The sequence below is a fragment of the Ylistrum balloti genome, unplaced genomic scaffold (genome assembly GCF_031769215.1).
Source record: "Ylistrum balloti isolate Yb309-2 unplaced genomic scaffold, AGI_CSIRO_Ybal_v1 Utg369636, whole genome shotgun sequence".
Taxonomy (NCBI): Eukaryota; Metazoa; Mollusca; class Bivalvia; order Pectinida; family Pectinidae; genus Ylistrum; species Ylistrum balloti.
The window spans coordinates 781,686-806,485 of record NW_026781899.1 but is presented as its reverse complement, the minus strand read 5'-3'; the positions used below and the strand labels follow the sequence as shown (position 1 = coordinate 806,485).

Here is a 24,800-nt window from a genome sequence, read left to right as displayed (position 1 = left end):
AAGGATACCCTCAGTATTAATTATCCTGATACAGTATCCAGTGTCTACACAAGGATACCCTCAGTATTAATTATCCTGATACAGTATCCAGTGTCTACACAAGGATACCCTCATTATTAATTATCCTGATACAGTATCCAGTGTCTACACAAGGATACCCACAGAAGTAATTATCCTGATACAGTATCCAGTGTTTAGTACATGGATACCCACAGTATTAATTATCCTGATACAGTATCCAGTGTCTACACACGGATACCCTCAGTATTAATTATCCTGATACAGTATCCAGTGTCTACACAAGGATACCCACGGTATTAATTATCCTGATACAGTATCCAGTGTCTACACACGGATACCCACAGTAGTAATTATCCTGATACAGTATCCAGTGTCTACACAAGGACACCCACAGTATTAATTATCCTGATACAGTATCCAGTGTCTACACAAGGATACCCACAGTATTAATTATCCTGATACAGTATCCAGTGTCTATACAAGGATACCCACAGTATTAATTATCCTGATACAGTATCCAGTGTCTATACAAGGATACCCACAGTATTAATTATCCTGATACAGTATCCAGTGTCTACACACGGATACCCACAGTATTAATTATCCTGATACAGTATCCAGTGTCTACACACGGATACCCACAGTATTAATTATCCTGATACAGTATCCAGTGTCTACACAAGGATACCCACAGTATTAATTATCCTGATACAGTATCCAGTGTCTACACAAGGATACCCTCAGTATTAATTATCTTAATGATGAATCAACATATTAATATCGCAGCACCACTTTAAATTTACAGCAGAGTATGATTTCAAATCTGACTTTTTTTTGTACATATTCATTTTGTTCTTGGTTTGTCTCGACTAGTGTTGAGGAAGATACAAATAAAATGAATAAATAACAAAATGATATTCTGGATATATAAACATTAATCACGTAAACAGTCATTTACATATAAACAGTTCCTGGAATAAAACGCTGGTCCCTCAGACACATGAAACTTTTTTTTCATACATCATGCACATTTTAATTGACAAAGACCATAATATTTATGACATCTTTTAAAACGTCTTTCAAACTATATTATTATGCTGAAAGAAATGAGCTACTTTTCTCATTTGAGTCCTTTTAAAGTCAAACCAGGTATGTATATTAAACTGCACATTTAACATTAATTCAGGTTAATTTCATCACACACATAGACTATGTGGCCCAAATCTGTAAAAGATTTGATGCAGTACTACTGGTACATACCAAACATTTTGAAAGTTATTAACAAAATATATCTATAACAGCAATACAAGCACTAATTACTTCTTATTAATAAACAAAAATGGAAGTTGTCAAGGTGGAAGCTACCTTACTTTGGTAAACAAGGTTTTCAGATTACTGACCAATCAAATATCAATGCTTAAGATCCTGACAGGTCTTGGCGAAGAAAATTTACTAACGTAAATGAATTAGCAAGACGTTTTACCTAACATAATCACAATTTTGCAGCAGTTATGAAAATGCTGAAAAGTCTTGGTTAGACTCCATCTTTTGTCACGTCCAATTAGTTGTATAAAAATTTGTGTTATTATCAAATTTATTTGATGTAACTTCCAGCCACAACACCAGATCAACTGGGTGATTACAATTAGTGATACATCACATATAGATGATAAACATCCACGCAATGTGTGATGAATGGTTAGAACTGCAACAATACATATCAAGTCATATCAAGTTATATAAAGTCATATCAAGTTTAACAAGTCATATCAAGTTTTATCAAGTCATATCAAGTTTAACAAATCATATCAAGTTTTATCAAGTAATATCAAGTTATATAAAGTCATATCAAGTTTAACAAGTCATATCAAGTTTTATCAAATCATATCAAGTCATATCAAGTTTTATGAAGTCATATCAAGTTTTATCAAATCATATCAAGTTTAACAAGTCATATCAAGTTTTATCAAGTCATATCAAGTTTTATCAAGTCATATCAAGTTTTATCAAGTCATATCAAGTTTTATCAAGTCATATCAAGTTTTATCAAATCATATCAAGTTTTATCAAGTCATATCAAGTTTTATCAAGTCATATCAAGTTTTAACAAGTCATATCAAGTTTTATCAAGTCATATCAAGTCAGATCAGGTCATATCAAGTTTTATCAAGTCATATCAAGTTTTATCAAGTCATATCAAGTTTTATCAAGTCATATCAAGTTTTATCAAATCATATAAGTTTTATCAAGTTATTTTTATCAAGTCATATCAAGTTTTATCAAGTCATATCAAGTTTTAACAAGTCTATCAAGTTTTAACAAGTCATATCAAGTTTTATCAAATCATATCAAGTCATAGCAATTCATATCCAGTCATATAAAGTAATCTCAAGTCATATTGAGTCAAAGTCTTCTTGTTTGTGAGCAATTTATGTATTTAACATTATGTTTGATAGAATCTCAATTAAAGACAGGAATCATACAAATATTAAAAGAATTTATGTTCAAAGTCCCTTAAGGTGTGAAAAAAGTGCTGCCATTTGCACAATGTGTATGTTGATAAATCTATCCTGTTGTGATTTTATCAATATATTCAACACTATGACTGAGAACATGATCCTACTTTTCAGTTGTGGCTTTTCTATGAAAAGGCACAAATTAGCTGTCTTTTCCCCCTACACTAGATAGGTGTCCTCACTCTTTACTTGTGAGAAATCTTTGTACAGATGGCGGGATTCCCTACCCATAACAATAGTATGACATCACAGCAACAACAAAGATGTCACGCCACTAATGCAAAACACAGAAGCAACGTCAACATTTACACGGTTACTTTAAATTACCAACAGGATGCTGTTTAAAAGGATTCTCAATTCTTGGGGTAAGATTCTTAAGTTGCCGATCATTTAGCCTCATGTTTACTAACTACATGAATCTTCCCGTTTAAGTTAAGATCCTTCTATCCCCTGCGAAATTGATGAAATATTATATAAAACATGTGAAGTGCTTGCCAAGTGATAAATCTACTCTGACAATTCATGAGACCAGCTCTTTTGTCAAACTTCAAACATTAGGATCCTCTGACCAAAATTTTACAAAAAATGTGGAGATATTTTTCTAATATTACAAGGACTGGTATAATCATTTATAATCAGTACAGTAAAATAATCTTTAAAATGAATTATGATGAAGAATATGAAATAAAAATATGTCCAGATAGGGCCCCAACTGTTTATTTGGTAGTAGTAATGTTTTAATATCAAAAATATATAAAGCAAACCAGGTGGTTTTTCTTGGGTAAATGAACTTTCAAACTGGTCTTGTTTTCCAGTGTCAAAAAATTTCTAATGAAGAAACCCACGTTCAATTTATGTTCAGTTATATAGAAATGGCAGTATTTAGAGAAAACATTCTCACTAATGCTGCTAAATCTATGGATCAGAGTCTGACATACAAAAAGGTTGTGGATTGACAGTACAGCCTGTCTGTGGATTGTTTTTAAAAACATATAATCTTGACAAGATTGCTAAAATGACCCAGTGCTAGCAATAATTCTGTACTACTATCTAGTACTTTACATCTGGAAACATAAACGCTTGTAATACTTTTAGTCAGCAGAAACACATTTGGAATCAGATCACCCTGCTGTTTGTGAGATACGCTGTTCTGGTAACAGGTCCATCCAGTATTAATTGCCCTCTAATGATCCACTACATCCATATCATAATATTGACTATAACTGATGTACAATCATAGATTAGGGTGTGCGAAGTCGTAGTTATCAGGTTCGGGGGGAATAGCTGGTGGTTCCGTTGGTATAGTTATTCCTTCTGCATCCAGCATCCGAATCTTAATCTCCATATTTAGAAGTAATTCTAAATCTTTCATCTTCTGCTGGCTCTTCATCTAAATATAAATGTAAAATAAAGACGTATGGACTTGCAATCCTTTCATTCTTTAAGTTATGAATTTAAGTCTCATATCTACTTACTATGAATTTTCAAAAGTCCTTTAAAAGATCTCTCATTTTGACCTTTGTCTAGTAGTTTATGTAGACATATCAGTTAATTGGCGAAGAGGGAGTAGAGGGGAGAGTGAGAGGGGCAATATATCAAAACTGTAAAGTATTTTTAGGCTGGAGGTATGGGGCTAGTAGGGACTAGAGGGCAGGGAGGGGGTTTGCTTTATTGATAATATAGTAATTTGACTGTTTTTCTGTTTGTAAAATGTTCAGACTAATGGGCAGAAGGAGGGAGTAGAGAGGGGGTTAAGAAGGGTGCTATATTAAAATTGTGAAGAAGGGATGAGGAGGATCTAGAAGAGAGGGGAGAGGGTTGCTGTATAAAAACTGTTGACAATTTTTAGGCCAAAGGGATGAGGAGGATGTAGAGGAGAGGGGAGAGGGTTGCTGTATAAAAACTGTTGACAATTTTTAGGGCAAAGGGATGAGGAGGATGTAGAGGAGAGGGGAGAGTGTTGCTTTATAAAAACTGTTGACAATTTTTTTCAGATCAAGGTGTGGACGAGGGGGGAGTACACAAAAGAGTGAAAGGAGGGTTATATTTTATTTAATACTATATAGTATTTCCTGGCCACTGGGAGAAGGGTGTAGAAATTTACCTCAGCAGCCTGTAAAATGTTCAGGGAGAAGGGTGTAGAAATTTACCTCAGCAGCCTGTAAAATGTTCAGGGAGAAGGGTGTAGAAATTTACCTCAGCAGCCTGTAAAATGTTCAGGGAGAAGGGTGTAGAAATTTACCTCAGCAGCCTGTAAAATGTTCAGGGAGAAGGGTGTAGAAATTTACCTCAGCAGCCTGTAAAATGTTCAGGGAGAAGGGTGTAGAAATTTACCTCAGCAGCCTGTAAAATGTTCAGGCCGTCCATCCACATGTCAAACTCACAATCATCTTTGGCCACAAAACAGAAGGACTCTGGGGAATCAGTGGTGGTAGAGGAAGGCTGGATAGCAAAAGCCAGATGGGTAGCAATTGTCTGTAATGGAAAGGAACACGGTAAATACTACCAATGTTTGATAATCTGGAAATAGGTTTTTATTTGTTTCTTTTGAGTATGCTCTAAAAGAAACTTAGAATATGACAAAACTGAAAACACTGAGAGTACAAGAAATCGCGGACTTCAAATTTTAAGACAAACCTTGGATAATCATTATACAAATGTTGATGTATTCTAGACCACACACCTGTATGATGATAATCACACAGCTGTATGTACATATGATGCACCTAGGACAAAACAGCTGTATGATGCATTCTAGGACCACACAGCTGTATGATGCATCCTAGGACCAAACAGCTGTATGATGCATCCTAGGACCAAACAGCTGTATGATGCATTCTAGGACCACACAGCTGTATGATGCATCCTAGGACCAAACAGCTGTATGATGCATTCTAGGACCAAACAGCTGTATGATGCATTCTAGGACCACACAGCTGTATGATGCACTCTATGACCAAACAGCAGTATGATGCATTCTAGGACCAAACAGCTGTATGATGCATTCTAGGACCAAACAGCTGTATGATGCATCCTAGGACCACACAGCTGTATGATGCATCCTAGGACCAAACAGCTGTATGATGCATCCTAGGACCACACAGCTGTATGATGCATCCTAGGACCAAACAGCTGTATGATGCATCCTAGGACCAAACAGCTGTATGATGCATCCTAGGACCAAACAGCTGTATGATGCATCCTAGGACCAAACAGCTGTATGATGCATCCTAGGTCCAAACAGCTGTATGATGCATCCTAGGACCACACAGCTGTAAGATGAATTCAAGGGCAAGACAGCTGTATGATGCATCCTAGGACCAAACAGCTGTATGATGCATCCTAGGACCAAACAGCTGTATGATGCATCCTAGGACCAAACAGCTGTATGATGCATCCTAGGACCAAACAGCTGTATGATGCATCCTAGGACCAAACAGCTGTATGATGCATCCTAGGACCACACAGCTGTAAGATGAATTCAAGGGCAAGACAGCTGTATGATGCATCCTAGGACCACACAGCTGTAAGATGAATTCAAGGGCAAGACAGCTGTATGATGCAGTTTAATTCATGATTTGGCTCTACTCAATCTAATTCTAAATATGTAAAAAAATGTTATTCTCTTGTGTGTTTTTAGTACAATCATTGAGGAGACTGTCAAGAAATAAAATTGCAAGAATGATTAAACTTAATCAAGAGATAGCGGGGCAGGATGACACATAAATGGGTAGCATTATGTATGCTTTCCCATAAAATGGCGGAAACTTAAAGAACCAGCATAACGTCTTATGTTAGCCCAAGAGCATGAAGTTTCAACAGGACATTCATAAAATGACACACATCCCTACATCTTTCTTGATCAAAATTAATTTCTAACACAAATAGTTCTTATATGTGGATATACATGCTATATAAATGTACATAAATGATTTTTGATTTCAATCCAAGATATACCACACATTACTTGATACAATGTATTTAGATATCAAGCAATCAAACAAGAATTAATATTCATAATTATACCACATAAATTTTTGCGAGGTTAACAACCCACATCATGCTATAATTTTTATACAGATTTTTAAAAATATTAACCAACAGGTAAGTAGAAATAAGTTGTGACCACTTCTGAAAGATTATTATATATCATACCATTGAAATCAAACATTCTCATTGTTAAATAACATACAGGTGTATAATGCACCACAATCAACATCACACATTTAATGCAAGTGACTTATCAGGGCTCTCACACCCAATTTTGGGACTGGGGCTCGGGGCCCTTAGAATTGGGAAAAATAATGGTGTTTTCCTTAGAATTTTGAAAACTTAGGGTCTAAATTGGGAAAAAAAGATACTATTTTGCATGGGGAATTCGGCCCCAAATCTGACAGATCGAGAGCCCTGGTTATACAAAATATTTTCAAGAAAATTTTTTTTTTCTATTCTTAATAATAAATTAACATTTGAGTACGTGGTAGTATATGGTTGTTAATCATATTGTTATCATAACTTAGCACAACTTGACATGGGACAAGTTTCATTAACGTGGCCATGCCCGGTATGTAGGTGACTACTATAAGAGGAAGATTTCAGAATGTTGTCCCATGTCAAAAGATGTGACACTGACTTACCTGTACTTTTGATTGCTGAAAGCATACATATTATATGAAGCCAAAATGTATGTAATATTAGAGGTTTATGTACACTGTTAATAAGAACAATCTAGAACTGTTGCCAAGATGGCCGACTAATTACCCCCACCCCCTCCACTCCCCAATCCACAATAATTTATAAAAAGTTGTTTAAAGGAAGATTCCTCCAAGAGGCCATCTTTGGTCACCATGGTAACCTAATGGCATCCTATTCTTTTTTTTCTCCCTCGAAAATGGTACGATTGTATATTGTCTAAACTTATTTATCAATTTTCAACTTAAATAATATCTTACTTTTGACATATCAGAATCCTCCAATGGTTTTGGAACACCTGCTATGTCAAATCATTGGCTAAAATGGTTGTGTGGGGATGGGTGGTGTGTGGGAGGGTGGGTGAAGGATAAACATTCAGGCAAGGCATATTTCTATCAAACAATATACACAAAATAAATTTTCTGCTTTTTGGGTATCAGGTATTTGTGAAATTATTTCATTAAATTCACTTTCCTAAACAAACTAATAAATATGTTTACATATTCAGACCAACACACTATGAAACATACTGTGAAGCAACATAATACATTTATATAGCTTTCATCATCACACTAATAAAACATTAAAAAATTAACATTTCTCCTTTGAATAAGTCTTATGTATTGGGATAAAAGAGCACAACCTGGTGACATTATTAAGGTTTTACTCTTTCTTGACAGGGTATGTACTCTAACTTTTCAGGAACATTCTCATCTTTTTTTCTACTCTGAATGTCCTGTCCGTTAAAGGAGCCCAATAATTCTTAGAGAGTATTCCATGAAATCAGTCGGCCATCTTTAATATATATTTTTTTTGCTCTTTTCTTCATGTGTCCTTTTTTTAATTGCATTTTATTGACTTGTTCGGAATTTTATTTACAGTGTTATATTTGGTTATTTCCAGTGCTAGTAATGCTACACCTTATGATCAACAGATAATTACATAAAACTTCAGTGTTTACAAATGCAGTTAAATTCAACAAAACTGCCCTCAAAAATATTCTTATAAGTATACACTTTATTTATTTTACAACAATTGCCAAACAACTTGTAGTAACTTATACTCATCACACTTGCTGACCCGGATGTAAGCGTGCAAGAGGTATTACTGCTATAATAGGAGGAACCACAGTACACATGGAAAACCCATATGGTCGGACAGGTCACCCTCTACATTTTCACATCCCTTTTGGTAATCAAACCTCGGACAGTTAGGTAAAAGGCAGGTGCATTACCACTTCACTATCTAACCACCTTAATCCTACATTCCTTGCTTGTTTACCTGTTGTTTTTTGTAATTACCGTTTTAGATACTGAAAATGTACATGCAAACATATGCTATTGTATTACACAGAACAATTGAAGCATTTTCTAGTTAATGTTGCTGTATCTATCAAAATACTACTGACATTGTACTTAACTGGCATGTTAGTGGCTTCTATATTTCTTATCAGCAAGCATTAATAGACATTTCACTTAAAATCGGTTCCTTATACTCACCGGCCGTGACCGAGTCTTCTCTCTGACGTGGGGGCACTCTTTTCCCTTAATGATGCTTTTGATTTCACTCACAGGCACTACATGATCACATAATTTTCATAATTAGAGAACAGAACATTTCTAATAAATCTACATCATTTTTTTTTAAATATTATTTTCATCTAAGAAAAAAATTTCAGTTAGACACCATATGTATTGTGATTTTAAATATTTAACTCGGATTTGTACGCTACAGTATAGTAATTCAGCGCTAATGAACATGGAAATTGTATGTTGACTTAAATGCCCAGTCATTGTCAATCAGATGAATGACGTCCGTATATTAACCAGTCGCTACCTCACAAAACATCATCAAAAGTCACCCATCACATGCTACCCATGGTAATATATATGGGCACAACCACAACATCAAACAATGTTCTATGATCGCAGCCTCCTGAGAAAAACTAGCCCTCCATGCAGGCATCAAACCACACACCCTGAATCTCTAAATCTGTATTCTACTGACTGAAATATTGCAGTCCTAACAAATGGAATGAAGATATATCTTACAACTGTTATGTATCTATTAAGACACAAAAACTTCAAATGCCAACAATAAAATTGTTTTAAGTGACAAATTTATAAGCCTTATTGGAGGTAAGAAAAGCCTAGAACATGTTGCAGGGTTTAATCTAGGATACAGGAGAAGGTACCCCCTTATGTGATAAGATGGTAATACCACACGTTCCAAATGGGCGAAAAGAAGGAAGTCTCCTGGGCTGAAAACAATTTTTTCAGTACTTTGTGATTGACTGTTCACACAACATTTGAATAATTTTTTTGATAAAAGAAGATATACAAAATCCCTCAAATTGTACTCAAAACAATAAAAAAAATCAAAGCGTAATATCTGTTGAAATAGAGGAAATAAGAAGAGAAAATGGAAATTGATGTTAAACAGGGTAACGTATTGCAAGATTCATGGGGAATATTCTATAGGAGGAGAATGTTAGCTGATAAGGGGAACCACCCAACACCGGTAGCAAAATCACCCTAGACTGATCCCTGTCTGAAGACTGAAGACTTTACAGTGCTTTAGGTAAATAGGATCTCTCAATAGCATTTCACAACATGCTGTAAAACAGCTAACTTCAACAACTGTCAATTAAATACTTAAACATTGAAAAAATAAATCCTTTAAAACCATTATTTCCTGAATTCTGGGACATATCTATATCTTCAACACATGATGTTTCATCTTGACTTAAAGATCAGTATAATTACAATAATTAGTTAAAAAGACTTACGTTTGTTTGGCATGTGGTCAAGGGTGGGAATCTCTCCCTCATTACAATCAGCATAGTGGAAACATTTATGATTGGGAGACAGACGCCAACACCACATCTTATCTGTAAATAATCAAAAGCTCGGCTAGTAATTATTTTTTCATATCAATGACAAGTGAGTTGTTAAAAACAGAAGATTTCAATGGTTATAACCAGCATGATAAAATTTTGTGTTAATTCATCCAGTAGACAACATTTTGGTGGACTACATTGAGTTCTCTCCCCTTGAACAGCTACTCACCTTTATTTTTACCCTTCATGTTGTACTTGTGGAATCTGGTACCCTCAATCAGGTAGTTTAGGCGTTGTTGTTTTATCAGATCCAGTATGCATGGAGTTAATTCCTGACGTAGTTCACTGTTGGAACACAACACGATAATACGATGCAATACATGAAATTTTGTGTTTAATTATTCACAGTCAATGATTTAAATATGTAACTTTGAAAAGCTGCAACTTAGCCTAATGATAACTGAAAGTGTCAGAAGGACATGAATGACCCTACCGACAAATCAGGAGAAGTTCGGAGCCTTTACATGTTATTGGTTTTCTAAAATGGAGTTCTGTCTGTAAAATTTTTATACTTTTGTGAAAATTCTTTTTTAAGTTTAACAGTCATAACATTTGAAAAAAAAAAAAATTAACCTTTACCAAATCAGAACTTGTATATCATTACTATACAATGATATTACATTTTTACTATACAGTAATATTATATATCAAATTACAGTTATAATTGTTTCTGAGGAAATGAACAGAAATGAAAGTATGACAGAATGATCGACGAGGATAGCACTATGTGCCCTGCCCACAGAATGGGAGTCAAAATAGATTGGATTGATAAACTGTGTTAGATCAGACCTGGGATGTATATAATTTGACTTTATGCTTGACTAACAGTATTAGACTCAAGGCCTGCTTACCTAAATGATTCTGAAATTTTAGACTCAAAGTCCAGGCAAGAACTTACAGCTTTAGACTAGGTTTCGTCTAGCTTAAGACTAACACTTTGAAAATCTTGGTAATTGGACTTACAGTATTTGACCATAGGCCTGTGGTTACAATATCTGCCTGACTTGATACTAACAATATCTGCCTGACTTGGTACTAACAATATCTGCCTGACTTGATACTAACAATATTGATTTGATACTAACAATATCTGCCTGACTTGGTACTAACAATATCTGCCTGACTTGGTACTAACAATATCTGCCTGACTTGATACTAACAATATTGATTTGATACTAACAATATCTGCCTGACTTGATACTAACAATATCTGACTGACTTGGTACTAACAATATCTGACTGACTTGGTACTAACAATATCTGCCTGACTTGGTACTAACAATATCTGCCTGACTTGGTACTAACAATATCTGCCTGACTTGGTACTAACAATATCTGCCTGACTTGGTACTAACAATATCTGCCTGCCTTGGTACTAAGAATATCTGCCTGACTTAATACTAACAATATCTGCCTGACTTGGTACTGACAATATCTGCCTGACTTGATACTGACAATATCTGCCTGACTTGGTACTGACAATATCTATCTGACTTGGTACTGACAATATCTGCCTGACTTGGTACTGACAATATCTGCCTGACTTGGTACTGACAATATCTGCCTGACTTGGTACTGACAATATCTGCTTGACTTGGTACTAACAATATCTGCCTGACTTGATACTGACAATATCTGACTGACTTGGTACTGACAATATCTGCCTGACTTGGTACTGACAATATCTGCCTGACTTGGTACTGACAATATCTGCCTGACTTGGTACTGACAATATCTGCCTGACTTGGTACTGACAATATCTGCCTGACTTGATACTAACAATATCTGCCTGACTTGGTACTGACAATATCTGCCTGACTTGGTACTAACAATATCTGCCTGACTTGGTACTGACAATATCTGCCTGACTTGGTACTAACAATATCTGCCTGACTTGGTACTAACAATATCTGCCTGACTTGGTACTGACAATATCTGCCTGACTTGGTACTGACAATATCTGCCTGACTTGGTACTGACAATATCTGCCTGACTTGGTACTGACAATATCTGCCTGACTTGGTACTGACAATATCTGCCTGACTTGGTACTGACAATATCTGCCTGACTTGGTACTGACAATATCTGCCTGACTTGGTACTGACAATATCTGCCTGACTTGGTACTGACAATATCTGCCTGACTTGGTACTGACAATATCTGACTGACTTGGTACTGACAATATCTGCCTGACTTGGTACTGACAATATCTGCCTGACTTGGTACTGACAATATCTGCCTGACTTGGTACTGACAATATCTGACTGACTTGGTACTGACAATATCTGCCTGACTTGGTACTGACAATATCTGCCTGACTTGGTACTGACAATATCTGCCTGACTTGGTACTGACAATATCTGCCTGACTTGGTACTAAATATCAATATCTGCCTGACTTGGTACTGACAATATCTGCCTGACTTGGTACTGACAATATCTGCCTGACTTGGTACTGACAATATCTGCCTGACTTGGTACTTACAATATCTGCCTGACTTGGTACTGACAATATCTGCCTGACTTGGTACTGACAATATCTGCCTGACTTGGTACTGACAATATCTGCCTGACTTGGTACTGACAATATCTGCCTGACTTGGTACTAACAATATCTGCCTGACTTGGTACTTACAATATCTGCCTGACTTGGTACTGACAATGTCTGCCTGACTTGGTACTAACAATATCTGCCTGACTTGGTACTAACAATATCTGCCTGACTTGGTACTGACAATATCTGCCTGACTTGGTACTAACAATATCTGCCTGACTTGGTACTGACAATATCTGCCTGACTTGGTACTAACAATATCTGCCTGACTTGCTTACAATATCTGCCTGACTTGGTACTGACAATATCTGCCTGACTTGGTACTGACAATGTCTGCCTGACTTGGTACTAACAATATCTGCCTGACTTGGTACTTACATTATTGGTTTGGCTTGGGATTCCCATTCTTCTTTTGATAGACGTTCTCTCTCCCACAAGTTAATGATCTCGTCATATGTGAGTTGATTGAGACGAGACCTGAATGTCTCCAATGAGGTGGGCTGCATGTCAAGGGCACGTCCAATCTGTTCCTTCACCACTCCTAACACCTACACATAATATAACAAAATCTGGTTGAATTTTTCCGTCCAAATGATGCTGATGATATCTAATGCAACATCCAATGCTGTGTCTATTATAGCTTTGATCTACAGTATGAAGAGCATGATTCAGTTCTGTAAAGGTAGAAATTGGTTTATCATTACTTAACGTCCAGCAACCAGAGTAATTTAAGGACATGCCAGGTTTGGATGGTAAAAGCCCAAGTTCCCCGAGAAAAACCAATGATCTGCCGCCAGTTCTTGGCAACTATCTCACATAGGCCTCAAATCTGTGACCCAGAGGTGAAGGGCTCGTAACAAAGATGGCCAGTCACCTTAACCACTCAACCTCCAAGGCCCCAAGTTGTAGAAATACAGCACGTTTGTCAACACATAATATGTCTAACTGTCCCTGAAATAACTCGATGACTGTATTCTGACTGACCTTCTGAAAGTCCTCAGTGGATGCCCTCATCTCACGCCAAGTCTTATTAAGCAGCTGGATACAAATACAGAAGAACTCCTGGAATGGCTCCTCATGACCAAAAAACATGGGATGGTATTTTTCTCCTTCCTCGCTTGCTGTGTATATACAAATAGAATAGGGGACAATAGCCTTGTTTGTATGTTTGTTTGTTTTCTGGGTTGTTGTCCTCTCAACAGCTTGGGTCAATCTGTGGAGGGGTGTTCTTGTAGTAGCTTGTGACTACTTCAATGGCTACCTCGCTGGACAATATACTGGACCCAACATAACTGGACTGGTACATTTCTCACTGGCTACCTCGCTGGACAATATACTAGACCCAACATAACACATGACTGGAACATTTCTCACCTTCCTGAGAACTACTTACTGTCATGGGAAGCTATCTTAACCTATACCTATCCTTGTTTTACTTTCTCAAAATAGTGACAATGGTACTGAAGCGTTGATAACAACAAATTTGTACCAGTTAGTACCATATATCAATTCTTACTTAGCTTGTAATATTTAATCAAGATTATAAGTCTATTGCAAAAATCCACATTTAGTTTTTGTCAATGTGCTCAAATTCTGTCATACAAGATACAAACATTCAAAAGTCTAGCACGAAAAAAAAAAAAACAGGATCAACCACAACCTCTAAAACCAAGAAACTCAAAGACATAACTGATGTCAGAAATGGTACAGAATTATTCCAGGAAATATCCTGATTTATTGAAACTATTACAAGTCTATAGGTCATGAAAGCCTTTCCTCTCAGCAAGTAAAATGTGATGTGAAACCTGATGTTATGATATGATTGGAGAAAACCTGAACCAAATCTGTTAAGAGGTTCTCAAGATACGACAATGATTAAGAAGGTCACATGATGGAATATGACAGGACGGGACATGACAGGATGCAAACAGAAATTTGTAACACTATATGGATTTCATAAAATCACAAATTGTCTGCGCTTACAATTAAGAATTGTATATAAACATTAAACTTACGTGGTTCTCCTATCTTCAGGATTTCACACAGAATTCTCGTCAGCATAATGCTAGCTTTTATAAACGGACAGTCATGTTCGTCAGAACGACTTGAGTTTTCAAGCACTACCTGTAACAGCCGTAATCATTAACTTTTAGAGTACAGCTAAATGTGTTTGAAATAACACTCAGGGTTCTCATACCCCATTTTGGGACGGGGCCCTTAGAATCTGGAAAAATAATGGTGTTTTCCTTAGAATTGGGAAAACTTTGGGTCTAAATTGGGAAAAAAGATACTATTTTGCATTGGGAATGGGGCCCAATATCGTCCCCAAATCTAGCAGATTGAGAGCCCTGACACTGATATTTTAATTCATTGTTAAACATACAACATCAAAACTTTTATAAGAAATGCACTGAAATAATTAAATTTCTGTAAAACTGTAAAATTTTGTAAGTTTTACTTTACGATATTCTTATTGATTATAAATCTAATGACCTTCACATAATTTTCTTGGTGTTTTTCAGCAAAATAGGCAACATTGTCCAGAGCTAAAATCCCTGGAGGTGTGTTTTTGGAAAAGTCCTGGGCAGGTGTTGTGAGATCCTGAAAACACATATCATATAAAAAAAAAGTCACAGACAATGATATGTCACTGAATGAAAGACAGTATTGACTTCATAAACTAGAAATCCACAGATGAGCATCAAACATTTAATGTGTTCAATCATTACAGCTGTATTCACCAAAGTGCCAGATATTACCAACTAAACACTAACTAGAAAGAAAAGATTTATGAAACTTAGAGTAGGACAGGCAAACAGACTGTCAATTTAGTACCTTGTTGATGGGCGATTTTTTAAGGTTCTGGTGTGATACAGCATCCTGATTCAGGTAATGGTTTCCAATATATAAATTTAAATTATTTATTGGTGTTTAACAAATTGTACCTTACAGGGGTTTCATTAATTGCATTTATAATCATACTGTTTTCAATTACATTTACTCTGGTGTGACATTATTGCACAACCTGAAAACTGATCAAACTTTGACAATGTTCTACAATCTGATTTTGCAACAGTATCTCATATAGTATCTATTCACTTCATTATCTAAACAAGAGATTAATTTTTCTACAGGTAAAACATACACTGCCAACTTCTGGGGTTATGTTTTATATTACCTCAAAGCCCAACTTTCGATACAGGTTTGACTTGCGTGTCCCTGGCTGGTTGGAGTCACTGTCTATGGCTATAGCTGTTGGTCGAAGTGTCTCAATATTCTTCATTACCACCTGCAAAAAAAACAATACAATTTACTAACAGTTTGATTATTAGATACAGTAGATATGGCCCATTATTATTTATGTAATTTTCTTGTAAAGAGTACCAGGGAAATGTCATAAATAACAATTCTAAAACAAGTATGCAGTGTTCATAACTATCCTGTCCTCTCCTCTCTCACAAAGGTAACATTGAAAATATTCAATCCTATATATTTTCTATATCCTAACAGCCATATTGTTACTCTTTAGTACAGATCTAATTAAAGTGTTATCTGGAGTAAAGATCTGAGTATAGCGTGATGAAGATTACAGATCTGAGTATAGTGTGGTTATAAGTACAGATCTGAGTATAGTGTGATGAAGATTACAGATCTGAGTATAGTGTGATGAAGATTATACATCTGAGCATATGCTGGTTATAATTACATACCGGGTCCTGTGGGTCAGCAGGAGTATTCATACGATCCTCAAACATACTCAGAGTCAAAGTCTGTAGTACGTACAGGTGATGGGCCATGTCACTGCCTGGGACACGCCCAGTCCCAATCACATACTAAAATTCAAAATAAACCATACATTCAAATATCTTTAAAATTCAACATTAAAATTTCACAAACACAACATTATCTTTCTGACTATATTTCTATGCTCAGATCAATACAAGACTTCATGTTCACTTCACTTCATAAATGTCCTAATTCATCAAGTATATAACTCATTTACATAAATTTTTATTTCTGATATATCATGAATTTGTGATACATGCAATGAAGATGACTTCATAATATCAGTGTGGCATCTGAGATACCTCTTTCCTATCATCCATGTTGGTCACAGATACAATATCCCTTCCTACCATCCATGTTGGTCACAGATACAATATCCCTTCCTATCATCCATGTTGGTCACTGATACAATATCCCTTCCTATCATCCATGTTGGTCACTGATACAATATCCCTTCCTATCGTCTATGTTGGTCACTGATACAATATCCCTTCCTATCATCCATGTTGGTCACGGATACAATATCCCTTCCTACCATCCATGTTGGTCACTGATACAATATCCCTTCCTACCATCCATGTTGGTCACGGTCACTGATACAATATCCCTTCCTATCATCCATGTTGGTCACTGATACAATATCCCTTCCTATCATCCATGTTGGTCACTGATACAATATCCCTTCCTACCATCCATGTTGGTCACGGTCACTGATACAATATCCCTTCCTATCGTCTATGTTGGTCACTGATACAATATCCGTTCCTACCATCCATGTTGGTCACGGTCACTGATACAATATCCCTTCCTATCATCCATGTTGGTCACTGATACAATATCCCTTCCTACCATCCATGTTGGTCACGGTCACTGATACAATATCCCTTCCTATCATCCATGTTGGTCACGGTCACTGATACAATATCCGTTCCTATCGTCTATGTTGGTCACTGATACAATATCCCTTCCTATCATCCATGTTGGTCACGGTCACTGATACAATATCCCTTCCTATCATCCATGTTGGTCACGGTCACTGATACAATATCCCTTCCTATCGTCTATGTTGGTCACTGATACAATATGTTACATACACATATATACAACTACCCATGTGACAATTATGGAGTATCTTTACTTCTGAGAATTACATGGTTTGTCCCACTAATTCAGGCACCACTGATATGTTTGTCCCACTACTCCAGTCACAACTAATCTGTTATGTGCCACTAATCCAGTCACTATTTATCTGTTTGTTCCACTAATCCAGTAACCATTTATCTGTTTGTCCCACTAATCCAGTCACCATCAATCTGTTTGTCCCACTAATCCAGTCACCATCAATCTGTTTGTCCCACTTTTCCAGTCACCATCAATCTGTTTGTTCCACTAATCCAGTCACTATTTATCTGTTTGTTCCACTAATCCAGTCACCATTTATCTGTTTGTCCCACTAATCCAGTCACCATCAATCTGTTTGTCCCACTAATCCAGTCACCATCAATCTGTTTGTCCCACTAATCCAGTCACTATTTATCTGTTTGTTCCACTAATCCAGTCACTATTTATCTGTTTATCCTACTAATCCAGTCACTATTTATCTGTTTGTTCCACTAATCCAGTCACCATTTATCTGTTTGTCCCACTAATCCAGTCACCATCAATCTGTTTGTCCCACTAATCCAGTCACCATCAATCTGTTTGTCCCACTAATCCAGTCACTATTTATCTGTTTGTCCCACTAATCCAGTCACTATTTATCTGTTTATCCTACTAATTCAGTCACTAATTATAATTTGGTTCTCTGACTATCATAACACCACTAATCAGTCTAATACAAACTTCCCTCCTCAGACAACTAGTTACTTGTTTGTTTGGATGATTAATTCATCAATAAAAAACAAATTCTAGTGAACTTTAAAAAGCTTTATGCTTGAATTAATAAAGAGTGCTAAGGTAGGGATACATTTTCTTTATAGATAGATATTTCAAACTAATTAACTTACCGTAGAAATTATATTCCTGAATCTCTTTGACTGCACCATTTTTGAGATTTCCTAAAAACACAAAATCCAGAACGCCATTAAAATACCATTTTTTTTCTCTTTCCCAAATATCAGAAATTGCAAAAAATAATTAAAGATTAAGCAAGAAATTTAGACTCAGTAGTTCATCATATAGTGACATCATTCAGAATTTCTAGCTTTTAAAAACATATAAATTATTTCATGGCTGATCCATCCTTATCGTTAGTATTTATGGCACTTACAGACTGTTGTAAATTTTAAATTCAAATTATCTGGAGGAAGCTGCTATTTATTTTAGTACTGATAAGAGCATTTGTAATTAACACTTGACATTGAAACAGCATTTGAGCACATAACCATAATCAAACCTGGTACCTTTTTCTTTGCGGGGTTGGCCTTTGAAAACAAAGCATTCAGCAGAGCCATGGAGTTTTTCTGCAGCTCAGGCCTAAAGGAAATACATGAAATCAAATTATTTCTTCTTTCCTGAAGAACAAATATGTAAATTTTCAGATTTTTATTCAATTTTACTATATAAACAGAGAAAGAAACTTTTCCTGTCATGTTTCTTCATCACCAAAGTCAATTGAAAGACATCAAAATCGAAATTTTGTGATTTGAAAAGACAACGCCCATTTATCAATATGAACAACACATGTGATCAAATAGTCATAACCAGAAATCAAATGACCGGAAAATGATTCACCTAATTTTGTAATCTTAAAAATATTCATTTTCCATTTAGCAAAATGAATACAATTATCAATTTATTTTTGCACAGCAGCAACAATCATACAAAATTGAACCAAAAGATCATAGGAAGAACCTAATGACATCTGAAACCCCTATAAAAGTTAATAAAAACAAAATGACAAAACAACAGGTCAGTCTAACTTACGTTTGTAGGTGACTGTGTACCTTTTCATGTTGACCTATGATGTAATGTTCCACAATATCCCTCTTATTAGCAGCGCTACTGTAAGACATAAAAAAAATCTCACTTAATATCAGTGCAACATAGAAAGTAAAAACCATCCATAGAAATGATGACGATTTATTTCTAATCATCAATTTTTGACATGACTGAACTTCTCTTACATTTCAAGATTAATAAACGCAGAGTCTGAATTACAGAGCATAAACTCAGGGCTTTCGCATCCAATTTTGGGACTGGGGCCCGGGGCCCAGGGCCCTTAGAATTGGGAAAAATAGCAGCGTTTTCCTTAGAATTGGGAAAACTTGGGGTCTGAATTGGGAAAAAAGATACTATTTTGTATTGGGAATGGGGCTGAATATCGGCCCCAAATCTGGCAGATAGAGAGCCTTGAAACTGCATCAGTACAGCCCTGATAAATTTTCCTGCAATGAATTGATAATAATCCACAAAAAACTATATCAATACCTGTGTAATACTATGCACTCCAGGATTTCCAGACCTGCCTGTATACAGCTGTTTCCTGACTTTGAACTCAGCACACATTCTGTCACCTACATACATAGCAATACGAAACAAATGGAAAACCTCATCTATCATGACATAGGGATAATGACCTAAAATCGTGAAAGTTCACAAGTAAGAACTAAGATTCATCTTTTAAAAACTGTGAAACCGTATATAAAACAGAATGTTTACTACCATTTTTATTTCATCTTTGAAAGATGATAATTTCTACACTGGTTAATATTTCATAATGAGAATTTTTTATATGCAAGAAGATAATATATCCTAATTTATGAAATTTGATTTAAAAAAAAACAAAACAAAGGAGAAGGTATGACGAGTAGTTTATAGTATAAAGTCTTTCAAATTGTGTCAATTCTTATTTTGAATTAAAATCTTTGTTTTATTACAATGCTACTGATTATAACAACAAGCCACAGTTCCATAAACCCTGCTACAGTAGGTGACATGCTGGAAGAAGGGACTGACATACCCTTTTTGTAAAGTCGACCTGGAGAATGTCCCAAGACACAACACCGTGATCCATCAGTGCCACAAATCCCTTCAGGATGTAGGACAAGGGCTCGCCATGGCTGTCAACATCAACATCATAAGTGTGTCATTGTATGTATATCTGGTAACATCAAAACTACTGGCAAAAATAACAAAAAAATCTGATACCATACATCACCATTCTGAAGATGATTGATCAAAGAAAGGGGTCACAAATCTATCATGATAGGGATCTTCTGATTAACTCCAATAAAGTATGATTTGCCATCACCATAAAAGAAGGCCAAGGTCATTAGTTTGAACAAACTTCAAAGTTCTCCTCTCTTGGTTCTCAAGAACAAATCATTTATAGAAATATACCAAAGTATTGAAATCAGACAGATGCAGAACTTTGACAAAACAGTACACAAGCTATATTTGAGCTAGTTTGCTTTTTCACTGCACACTTCTTGTGCTAGAGAAATTGAATAAGTTCAATGAAATGACATATCATTTTCTTAAGTTACAAGACCCAAAAAGACTCACTGTTTCCCGTCCACTACAAACTTGGTGATGAGCTGGTGGCCATCTTTGTTAATGAACTCCATTGCAAATGTGCTGTCTGATGACAAACTTGCCAATGTTTTGAGGGATTCGAGTCGCTCCTCGGGTTTTCCTTCCTTGAGCTTGGTATAAATACCAGAGGCTGTCTTTGCCTGGATAAGTTGTTGTAATCAACGACAATACGTTATAATTATATCTCTTACAAGGGAAAACATTTTTTTCATTTGTATCAACCATGAAGACAACAAGAACTATATCATGGTGATTTTGTTTGTTCTGAGATTTCTGCAAATCCAAAGTCCTTTAATTGAATATGGTTTATCGGAATTATTTGTTTTTAATTCTCTTCTAAATCTTCTCTCTTCTAATTCAGGCTTAAGTTGGTTTGAAACATTAATTTACAGCTCACAGATGGTACATACCGGTGAGGAGGTAAGCTGGAGCACATTGCCATTGGAAATTTCCGATCGATTCTGAAAATAAATAAAGACCATTTATTTTGTGACTTCATAACTACAAGACCCTTTTAAGATCACATGAAATCTTGGCAGTGTCTTTGGCTAAAAATTTAACCAAAAATTATGTACAAAGACAAAGAGGAAGTGATGGATTTTACATGTGTAAACAGAGGTCATTATTTATTTCAATGCCTCTGCTGGGAATCGCACCCGGGAACCCTGTCTTACAAGTCTGACACTCAAGCCAAGCAGTATATTGCATTAGTATTTACCAGGGCTACATTCTCCCCCTCCAGGAAATAACTCGCCCTCCAATATCCAAGGGTTTTAGTGATGCTATTGGGGCATGGCTAAGTATTATTCCCAAGTCCCTACATGGGAGTCAACGTAACAGAGATCACATGTGGTGTCAGACACATATCAGCAACATGACAGAATAGTATGTTCGAATTCAATTTACCTCATCATTCCATCAGCACAATATGTATGTAAGTTTGTAGACATTTATAAGTACTATAAACATGCAGTTATCCCATCGACCAATATCTTTCACTAAAATAAGGACTTAATGGGACATGTAAGAGCTCTACACTACAAAACCTGTAAAATAACTTAGGTCTTTATAATATATAGTTTCACAAATTTGCTCAAAAGAAGATACACTTGAAATAGGTGGTCGGGTGGCACAGTGGTAACACACTCGCCTTTCACCTAGCTGTCCGGGGTTTGATTCCCAGAATGGATATGAAAAGGTATGGGGTCACCTTCCCGACCATATGGGTTTTTTCCCTGGTACTCTGTTTCCTACCACAGTAAGGCCCCTTGGGCACTTCTATCTGGGCCAACAAGAGGGATTAATATAAGTCGGAAAAACTTGTTTCACAATTAATGTAAAATAAATAAAATTTATTATTATTGAAATGAGGAATGGCAACCATAAGTTTGGATGTTTACTCAGAACACACACTGCATTTATATACATACAAAATTCAAAGCAATAAGAAAAATTATTAGCATCTACCAGTATGTCAGGTAGCATGATATTCTTCAACTTAGAATGAAAATTAGAGTCATACCCTTTCTGTGATATACGTATGTCTGTTTGGTTCTGAAAACTGCAGGGCATAGTCATCAGGATTTGCCAAATTCCATCTGAGAAAAAAATCAAACACTTTAAATAAAATCGACATTCCAATAAATATTTGCCTAATTACTTCCATGTATTGGAAGATACAATGAAAAATTACTTTGAATTCATGAAAGCACTTCAGTGACATACAATGTAAATGTATATCAAAATTAGCAAACGCACTTCCCAAAATCTACTAGTAACATGTGTTAACTTCAAGTGAAAATGTATACTGTTAAGGAAAGCTTATCCAGTTACTGAATGCAGAAACTGTAACAATATTACAATCATGGGAAAATTTCTTTAATAAATATCTTCTATATGGTAGATTTGTTCATTCGCCTGCAATATGATAAGCATATATTATTCAAGTGTTTTATTTTTGTATAGTAAGCATTGTATGATAAAGATATACTTTGCTTGTCTAACAGTGTTAACGATTGAGAACCCACTTGCATGAGGACAAAATTTTATGAGGATACTGAACTCAAGGTCTTAACTATGGCATTGACTCAGAGACTCTCTCCCCTCTTAAATCTTTATTTTGATTTCAAAAGAACTTGAGATATATAATTTAAATTTGACTTTACCTTTCTGAAATGTCTTGTATAATTGCAGCAAGTGGTCTATTCTGAAATTTTGAAATAATATACAACAGTATTAATATGAATTTCAGGTTCTGTAATCTGTTCCAATGCAAATGAATTGGTAGAAATTTTTACCCAATTAAAACCAATGTAAATTAGTTATTATAGCAAGACAATAAAGATTTACAATCCTTCAATGATGTAACATTTAACTGTTGGCAATTTAAGCTTGCTTTAAATAATGGATGCCAACCTATTTTTCACAAATGAAGTATTAATTTTCGTTAGTCCTCAAATACATGGACTTTCTTGAACTCCATAAGATCACAATATTAGCGTGTGCAGATTTTTCATAACAATGCTTTAATTTAAAAAATTTCTGAAAAAAATATTGTCAAAATATGTGAAAATAACCATTTCCCTACGCAATGGCAAGAATTGGAACTTGGCAAGACGACCATTTTACTGAAGTAAAGTCTTGTGTACACTTATTTTTTCTAACTGGTCGATATCTGTTGAAAATATCAAATATTATCCTCAAAACATTTGCAGTTTTGCTATCTAGAATACCATTATATATATATTTCATAGCTTTCTCTCGTGGTATTAATAACGCCAGTTAACAAGATTAATTAATTCTGATCAGGTCATGAGGCAGAACAGACATTAGTCCGAGTGATTCGGACTTCTCTGTTATATTTCTATATCGACTGCTCAAAGATTAGAAAAGAATGGCAGTTGATTAATCATGATCAGATCCCTTTGGATAGATTTGACATTGAAAGCACTTGTAAATAAAATGGCAGAGTTTTGTGATTTTATATATGTGATATTGCTATGAAGCACGTTAAAAAAATATATAAGCAACAAATCGTCAGAAAACTAGACTACCCACTTGATCAAGCTCCAGAAACAGGGCCTGTTCTCCCGATCGTGTCACTGCTACTTTCTTTATGTTTTCCTGTTGGTTCTTGGCAGATATACGTGAATTGATGGGTAGAATTTTCGGAGTATCCATCTTGGTTATAAAATATAGATGTGTAGAGACCTCCCGAACCCAACTTCAGCAGGGTTTACATGAAAGTTAATAATTCGATAATCGAGATGCCGGAACTGAATAACCTGATTATTGAGAAGTTCTGTTAATGTTTAAATAGATATATCTGAGTGAATGTGTAACCAGTGTTAATTGAATAAGTCCATCTCGACGCTCCATTGCCTGTTAAAACATCATCTTTGGACCTTATCTGAAGTTGTTGCTTTTCTCTTCCCCTTTCCTCCTTTCAGCTTCCTGTTTTCATCTTCCTCATCTGTGTCACACAGACGCTTATGAAATGGGGCGCAGTTGGGATAATGTTCCACAAGCGGGAAACATGATTTCACAGACCGGAGAATTTAATGGGATGACTCATATCACACTTTTTAATTATATAGGGTATTATTTTTCAATCTTGAAAACAAAGCTTCCCTTTGTAAATTATTTTTCTGTCTTTATTTATCGACATCAAATAATCTATCATCCCTTTTCAATTTGTAAATTGAAATAACTCTTATGTAATTGAAGTTAGTAAGGCGACCTATGCTCTCAACTTCTACACTACTCCCTCATTCACAAAGTCTTTGACCTCTAAGACA

The 24,800-nt window shown here is 35.6% G+C and overlaps 1 protein-coding gene across 1 annotated transcript; it reads right to left on the bottom strand.

The window, feature by feature from the left end:
* Positions 1-3,448: 3,448 nt before the first annotated feature.
* Positions 3,449-24,329, bottom strand: LOC132553183 (engulfment and cell motility protein 1-like). The gene is made up of 21 exons (XM_060217413.1): positions 24,061-24,329; positions 23,169-23,209; positions 22,526-22,601; positions 21,414-21,464; positions 20,974-21,143; positions 20,429-20,528; positions 19,897-19,982; positions 19,393-19,470; positions 18,870-18,942; positions 18,474-18,524; positions 16,392-16,514; positions 15,860-15,970; positions 15,175-15,282; positions 14,697-14,805; positions 13,666-13,802; positions 13,060-13,229; positions 10,298-10,413; positions 10,018-10,119; positions 8,729-8,805; positions 4,872-5,012; positions 3,449-3,927 (listed from the first exon to the last, which is right to left on the bottom strand). Exons 1-21 carry the CDS (start codon positions 24,181-24,183, stop codon positions 3,772-3,774), a joined length of 2,199 nt encoding a protein of 732 aa, XP_060073396.1. The 5' UTR covers positions 24,184-24,329; the 3' UTR covers positions 3,449-3,771.
* Positions 24,330-24,800: the final 471 nt, after the last annotated feature.

Bases quoted from the DNA above. Each gene is read 5' to 3' on its own strand.
- LOC132553183 (XM_060217413.1), bottom strand. From the start codon at position 24,183: ATGGATACTCCGAAAATTCTACCCATCAATTCACGTATATCTGCCAAG. The intron at 22,602-23,168 runs GTAAAGTCAAAT...TTTTTTTCTCAG, and splicing joins ATACAAGACATTTCAGAAAG to ATGGAATTTGGCAAATCCTG. The intron at 14,806-15,174 runs GTCATTAGATTT...CGGCTGTTACAG, and splicing joins ACCAAGAAAATTATGTGAAG to GTAGTGCTTGAAAACTCAAG.